The sequence below is a fragment of the Cyprinus carpio genome, chromosome B4 (genome assembly GCF_018340385.1).
Source record: "Cyprinus carpio isolate SPL01 chromosome B4, ASM1834038v1, whole genome shotgun sequence".
Taxonomy (NCBI): domain Eukaryota; kingdom Metazoa; phylum Chordata; class Actinopteri; order Cypriniformes; family Cyprinidae; genus Cyprinus; species Cyprinus carpio.
This window is the reverse complement of record NC_056600.1, coordinates 25,752,975-25,760,747: the sequence shown is the minus strand read 5'-3', so window position 1 is coordinate 25,760,747 and position 7,773 is coordinate 25,752,975. Positions and strand designations below refer to the sequence as shown.

Here is a 7,773-nt window from a genome sequence, read left to right as displayed (position 1 = left end):
TCAGGCCACTGAGCAGGTGCACTGCTTGCACCCAGCACACTTCTGGTGGTGCTCTCTACTCCAGGGGTTTGCGTGGGCCTCTTTGGTACTTTGAAGCATCCACTCAGCAGTCTCTTCTGGTGTCGAGCTGCATACACCACCCGTTGCTTATCCTGGTCATCCAGGTTCTGCCAAAGTGCAATTATGGTGTTGGCTTCCTGATTGGTCAGGCTGAGGGCTGTGTGACCCCGGAGCTCCACCAAATATTCTGCCAGCTTGTCCACATGTTGATATCCCGGGACATTTACCATTTTGGTAGTCAACCGCCTATTTAAAAAAAAGCACAAAATGTAATGTTTTCCAATCACATTTGTTTGATATATAGTTCCATAACTACTTCCATTGATTCTGTTATTTTCCTGTATATCAATGTGATGCTGTTTAACACAATCTGTATAGTACAAAGCACTAACTAAATAAAACTGATTTGACTCTATGCATCTTTGTTGCTTACTAATGACTTTAGTTTAAAATCTGAGCAAAGTCTGGATATAAAGCAGTAGCAAGAAGTAGATGTTGATCCATCCTTGTTTGAATTTATTCTAGTTTCTTTGACAGAAATACAGAGGAGTGGCACTTACAGTCTCTTCATCATCATCATCCTGATCAGCATCCTCTGACTCTGAGGAGAGTGGTGAAACAGATGTTCCAGAGGGAACAGGTGGCACAGCAGTCCCTGATGGTCCAGGTGATGAAGGAGATGGTGTAGGGTCAGGGACCAGTGAAGGGGATGTGGAACCCAGTACAGCCGTTTCACTGCTGGTGACCAGGGTGGAAGAACACAGTGTCAGTGTGGAGAAGGGTGGTGACAGAACAGCCTCTGGATCTGCTATGGTGTGATCCTCGCTGATGTCACAGAAGCCCTCATCTTCATCTCGCTCCTCCACATTAAGGTCCTCGATGAGTTCTGCTGTCTCTTCAGAGTCTGGGTTCATGTCCTGCAGTGCCTGACCAGTCTGTTGAAACAGATACTGCACTCCAATGAGCTCACCTGGAATAAAAACAATAAACAGGAATTAAAAACAATTTTTGTGTATTATATTTAATACATAAGGCCTTTGTAGTAGCTCATATAGTGTAATAGTGTGAGAACATGGAGCTCATAGTCAAGGAGAAAAATAAATGTATTCAGAGGCCATAAACCTATAACTGTGGGGGCAAAACCTAATTCAATGCAATACAATGATGATTTAGAGACATACAAAATAAACATAACTCAAAAGCCTGATGAGCATATTTGATACTTACATGTAATTTGACCTTTCCAGTCAAGTAAACCTAAGTAACTTCAGTACAGTAAATGGTCACCAAATATTACTAATAATATCCAAGTTATTCTTTCTAAAAAATAATTACTTTCTAAAAATAAAGATTTCACAGCAAAAAGACGTGAAGTATGAGTTGAAGGTAGTCATTTGTACAATTATACTGAAAGGCCTTTTACTTGATAGAAAATAATCAGAAGACAGAGGGCATGTTTAAAGAAAAAAAAATTATCATGTTGATAATTTAGAGGTCTAAAATACAGATACAGTAGACTTTATAGGCTTAAATAAAATTGATTTTTAGAGAATAATCAGAAGACAGAGGGTAACGTGCAGGGGGGCAAAACGTGGGGACCACTTTCCTGCCAAACAGCTTTTCATAATTGCTGTTTACACAGTGAACAAGTTCTCCTGTGTAGCTGCGTAAAGCTGATGGCTCCGATGACAGGGAAGCAGCCTCCCGATCCTGGTTCCACCTGTGTAGACCTTCCAGCAAATAAATCTGAAAGTTCAGACTGTTTGCACTGGTCCCTGTAAATTGACAAACAGTTCTCTGTATAGAGGGCAACACCTGGGGGGTCTTGGATACACTCGACGTGCTTCTTCTGGACACTCCAGATTTTCTCCATCCTTTCTCGGTCCAGGAGAGGAACACCCAGGGAGTCATTTCCCTTGCTGCTCAGGAGCTCTGTAAGCAGTCGTTCAAGGAGAAGGATGGTAGTCTCCTCTCCACGTGTCCTCCTCCGGCAATTCATCTGTCAGCGCAGGCCAACCCTGGGACATCAACAACTCTCTCTGTGCTTTGCGAAGCATAGAAATATCAGCCGCATCCCATTCAAAGATGCATGATGATAGCCGTGACATGAAGATGGGGTACAGCTGATGGGCATCAGTTGTACACCCCAAGGCAATCCTGCGCATAAAATGCCAGATGTCCAAGCGTATCATGAGATCTGGCCAGCCTCTGAATCTGGTTTTCAGCTTGGTCTCGCCCACCTCTGTGCAGCACCCACAGTACACATACAACACAGCAGGTGGATTCACACCAGCCTGCTGGTATCTTTTTACCAGACCGTCTACCTTCATGTCCAGTCCTGCTCCTTCCTGGGCTGTCAGCACACTTATGATCACCTGACCAAACTCGTTGCCAACAGAGGTAAGCCAGAGTCCCGTTCCCCTCGCTGTTGCAGCCAGCTTCTTGGTGATCTGTAACAAGATATGATATGAAGCATGCTGTAAATATAAATCAAACATCACACCATGTAAAATACAGATACAGTGCCATGCTGGTATATAAACAACACCATTAATAATCAAATCCACAACTAACCTTTTTAGTGGAATCCATCTTCAAGATGGAACCATAGGTGGATGTTATCCTTGCATGGATTTCATCTAGCCTTGTCAGGTTGTCTTGGCTGTACACGGTGAGCAACCACTTGCAGCTTGGTACCACTGAAGGCTCTGGGGGCTCCTGGAATTTTACTGGCATCACCCCGGGTTGATTGAGGAAGTCAACACATTGGGTGGTGTACTGGGCCAGACGATGGAGCCACCGCTCGCTGTGGTTTTCACGCAGCTGCTTGATCACCCGCGTGGGGCTGTTGCCTAAGCCACGCTCACGCAAGAGCCTGATGACCCGCATATCACAGGCGTACCTTAGGAAAAGCAAAATCCACACATTCATATATTTTAAATATTTGATTTGTAAAGTATCTGCATACATACACCCGTGATGATGGGCTAACAACTGGATGAGGAATGAAAGTATACTTCCGCGTGAGGATGACCTGAAACTCAGAGCGATGCCCCAGATCTAGCTGTTGCAGGACAGTCTGACTCCAGGACACATGCGAGGCTCTACACTTGGTACAGATGAGAGTTTCTGTGTCCATGTTGTACATTCGGTCAATGTCTAGAACCTGCCGTGCCCTTTCGTGCAGACCACCTCCTTTCAGCTGATGTTGTCCACAGGCAGGATTGGGACAGAGAACCTTAACCCTCCACAGCTTGTACGGCATCCACAGCAGAAGACAATGACAAAAGAATCTGTCTGGACCTGGAGCCTGATTGTAGATAAGTGCTGGCTGTGGTGTGTAATACCAGAGATGGAGGTTATCACGAAGCTCTGGCTTTCCCTCGGATCCCATTTTAAAAAGCCTTTTGCCAATCCACTTGTGATCCTCTGGTGGCAAGGTCTCAGACCACAAACGAGGAAGTGGAACTACAGATGGACCTTGCAATAATGCCCCAGAAGGAGCTGTCTGTGAAGGAAAAACGACAAAACATTTAATCAAGTAAGGTAATTTTATTTTTTAATCACTTTAAGCATGCATATATATATATTTATATATATATATATATATATTATTATTATTATTATTTTTATTTTTTTTATCCATGACTACTTTCACATAAAATTATCATTGTAATTATAGTTTTCACGTAAATACCTTTGGTATTACAGTGATTATGACAATGAAACTGATAATTTTACATTATACACTGCTGTCATCCAAAAAAAGGAACAAAATAATTCTGAAATCCTGTTTAATATGAAATTAAAAAAATTCTGAGACAACCAATATCTCTTTATTCTGACACATGAATGTTAACATCTATACATTGTTCATCATTAATAAATCAGTATCAATAGTTTGATTGTTGTTGTTGTTTTTTCAGCTTGAATGTGTTTTAAGAAACTACTGGTTATAAAAGTTATTCAGTTTAAGGGCACGTAAGCCTTTTCACATCTCCATTAAGTGTCTGGCAACAGCTGATTTAATTACATTTTTAGACCAACAGAATAGGAAGTTACTTACTGAGACAATACTGCATGGCTGAGCGGGACTGGACACATCTGCAGTGGCTCTGGGGACAGGGCATGGAACTTGAGGATCCCCCCCCTCCCCAGAGGATTATGTCATTCTTTCGGACACCTTCGGCATGGTTCGGCAACTTGATTGACACCTGACTAGAAGCGCTGACCCCTCCACCTAGCGGTGAAACGCGGAAACGTGCCGTCGACATCCCCGTTCTTTGATTGGTCAAATGTCACGAATGTTAAGAGAATGTTATGAATTGCGCTTTTTGATTGGCTGAAAATGTCATAGCGCTTCGATGTGATTGGCTGTGCAGTTCGACATTGCTTGACATTTCTGAAATATTGTCTGACTATCCGTCGTCAGCTGGGGGAGAAGCCTTACACATGCATTCAGTGTGAAAGGAGTTTTGATCTACAAGGAAACCTAAAAGTACATATGAGAATTCATACTGGAGAGAGCCCTTTTACCTGCCAATAGTGTGGAAAGTTTCACCCGAAAAGGAATCCTTAATGACAGCAGGAACTCACAACCGAGAAAGTCCTTTTACCTAACAACTGCAAAGAATAAGTTTCACTCAAAAAGGAATCCAACACAGGAACAGGCACTTCAGGGTTCAGACATATAATACATGTATTTACAAATGTTTATATTGTATAAATTAAAAGGACAATACAATACAGGGCTCTAGACTGTGACCAAAATTGTCACATATACAACAATTTTTTTTTTAAATGTAAAAAATTTGATGTGGCCGCATTTGTGCGAGTGCATGGTCTGCGCTGCTCCATACAGCGCGAGTTGCAGATCTGCGGCACAGTGCAGCATGGGCCAGATTTCACTGTTCACATGATCCTGGTTTATACTATAATAGCAAAAAGGGTGAAAAATGCACAGCAAAAATGATGCAAATACTGAGGAAAAGATGGCGGACAGAGGATTTGGTTTTTAAGCGAAAGTAAAGTAAAAGACCGTTTCTTAAACCAGAGAAGGTGAACGTGTTGGTTTCCCTGGGGAAAAAACACGCAAGCACCACCACTGACAGCCAGTTTTGTTTTAATTTTCTTTTCGTTTCATTTTGAAAAGCCTGTTATTTTGCCGTTTACCTCATCTTACATTATGGAGGCTTTCTTTTATTTTTTATTCTTTTGATTTCTCAGTGTTAGCTAAATGTTCTGTAATTTATTATTTTATATATAATACAGCATGTGGTGTACTATGCCTTCTTATTCAGGGTTCCCACACTGTGGTTAACTTCAAATTCAAGGACTTAATGTGACACATTTCAAGTGAGAGCAAAGTTACATTGTGTTACTGTCACAGAATCACCTGCCTCACCAGCCAAATCAGCCTCCTACACCCGCTCACAATCACCTGATTACTGATCACAGACACCTGCATCCACTTACCACACCATTCAATTACGCACTCACCACAGTCACTTGTCGGCTGGTCTCAAGGTTACAAGCTTCTCTAATGGATCCCTTGCCTTCCTGTCAGCCTGTCGATCCTGGAAGCCTCTCTCTCTTTGAAGGACTAGAAGTTCAGCTCAGATAAGACTGTTTGCTCTGCTTCCATTGATCTCTTCAGTTTGATTTTTACTATGTTGGAAGCTTCTCCTCCGTTACCTTAATAAACTCACCTACTTATTTGAATCTGCCTGTTTGCCTCCTTGACCAGCTGTGACAGAAGACCAGCCCCGAAATACAGTAACTCACATGGATCCTCGGAGCACCACCTCGTCAGAATCACACCTCCCGCCGACTGTCACCACCACACCACCAGCTTATCCCATGGCCTGGCCAGCGAACTTCTCTGGTGAGGCAGCCTCCTGCAGTGGGTTTTTGTTGCAATGTTCCCTCTACTTTCTCGTTGCTGTCAGGAAGAGCATTGCAGTGGGTGAGACTGTGTGGAATTCGCAGAGCCCTCAGGTTCACTCACTGGATAGCTTTGTTCAACACTTCGGGGAGGTTTTCGGCCAGTCGACTACGAAGATCACTGTGCATGATGAACTGTTCCAATTACAGCAAGCGGATTTATCAATTCACGAGTACACGCTTCGCTTCCGCACCCTTGCTGCCAGCGTCGGCTGGAATGAGGCTGCCCTGCTATCGGCGTTCAGCCGAGGCCTGAACCCCATCTTACGTCAACAGATGTCCATCTACTGTGGGGCTCGAAAGCTTCCTCCAAAAGGCAACTCGCATCTTTCAACACCTAACAGCTTGCCATATGGGATCCGTACCCGCTGCAGCTGCCTCACCCAGCCTCTCACTTCCAGCACTAGAGCCCATGATCACGGATAATTACCATCTATCCTCAACAGAACAGTCCCGTCGACTCACCCATGGCCTCTGTCTCTGTGGATCCAATGAGCACCATCTCCGCACCTGCCCCGTTCGTCCACCACGCCCAACGGGGAGTACTATCCAAATCACTCCAGATGTGTCTTGCATGCCTCATATAGATGCACTCCTAATGTATCTCAACCAATCCTTTCCAGTCAAAATCCTTGTGAACTTCATCTCCTCCCACAGCCTTGCTGGATTCAATATTCCCCGCTGCAAAAATGACACCACTTACCAAATCACCACTGTCCAATGAAAAGCTGCTGGGCAAGGGGCTGGTGTGGCACCGCATGCCGGAGGTCAGTCTACGTATTGGGTGCTTCCATGCCCAACGGATCTCACTACTGGTGCTGGAGGAGGCTGTCGTGGACATCGTCCTGGGATGCCCCTGGCTCTCCAAACATCAGCCCACCATCACCTGGAAGTCCAGAGAAATTCTCATGTGGAGTGCGGAGTGTAAGGAGGAATGTTTAAAACATCTGCCGGTCCCAATCTCAGTCCAACCCAACCTATCCATCTGCTCCACCTCCATAGAAAGCCCAGACCCACCGCATGTCACTCCCATTCCTCCTGAGTATCTGGCGTTACAGGACGTGTTCAGCAATGTCACAGCCACTTACCTTCCACCACACCGGCCATGGGACTGAGCTATTGACCTACTGCCTGGGGCTAAACTACCCAAGGGACACAAATACCCATTGTCGATCCCAGAGAGAGCCGCTATGGAGGAGTACGTGCGAGTAGCCTTACAACAGGGGTTTATCTGTCCGTCCACCTCACCCCGCAGTATTGAGCTTCTCCTTTGTGGCCAAGAAAGATGGGGGTCTGAGGCCCTGCATTGACTACCGTGCACTCAATGACCACACGTCTGGTTGTCCACCTGGGACATTTATCTCCAGCTGCCCAGCAGGAAGCTGAGTCCCCGGTACATAGGTCCTTTTCTCATTGCACAACGCATCAACAAAGTCACCTACCAGTTGCACCTGCCTGACCAGTACCGGATCTCACCCACCTTCCACTTTTCCCTGTTAAAGCCTTTCATTAATCCTGTTCTCCCTCCCTCCACAGAGCACAAGGTGCCCCCTCCTCCACCCGAGGTCGTCTCCAACGAAACCGTTTACAGAGTCAATGAGATCCTCGGCTCCCGGCGGCGAGGCGGCCGGCTTCAGTACCTTATAGACTGGGAGGGGTATGGTCCTGAGGAGAGGTCGTGGGCAGACAGAGATGACATACTGAACCCATCCCTCCTCAATGACTTCCAACAGGCCCACCCTGACCACCCCGCTCCCAGGGGTGCTGTCA

At 45.3% G+C, this 7,773-nt stretch overlaps 1 protein-coding gene across 1 annotated transcript; it reads right to left on the bottom strand.

Annotated features, from left to right (window-relative positions):
• Positions 1–539: 539 nt before the first annotated feature.
• LOC122137071 (TBC1 domain family member 5 homolog B-like) lies at positions 540–4,193 on the bottom strand. Its single transcript, XM_042722491.1, has 2 exons — positions 4,127–4,193; positions 540–995 (listed from the first exon to the last, which is right to left on the bottom strand). Exon 2 carries the CDS (start codon positions 972–974, stop codon positions 582–584), a length of 393 nt encoding a protein of 130 aa, XP_042578425.1. The 5' UTR covers positions 975–995; positions 4,127–4,193; the 3' UTR covers positions 540–581.
• Positions 4,194–7,773: the final 3,580 nt, after the last annotated feature.

Coding starts and splice junctions, on each gene's coding strand:
- LOC122137071 (XM_042722491.1), bottom strand. CDS start 974: ATGAACCCAGACTCTGAAGAGACAGCAGAACTCATCGAGGACCTTAAT.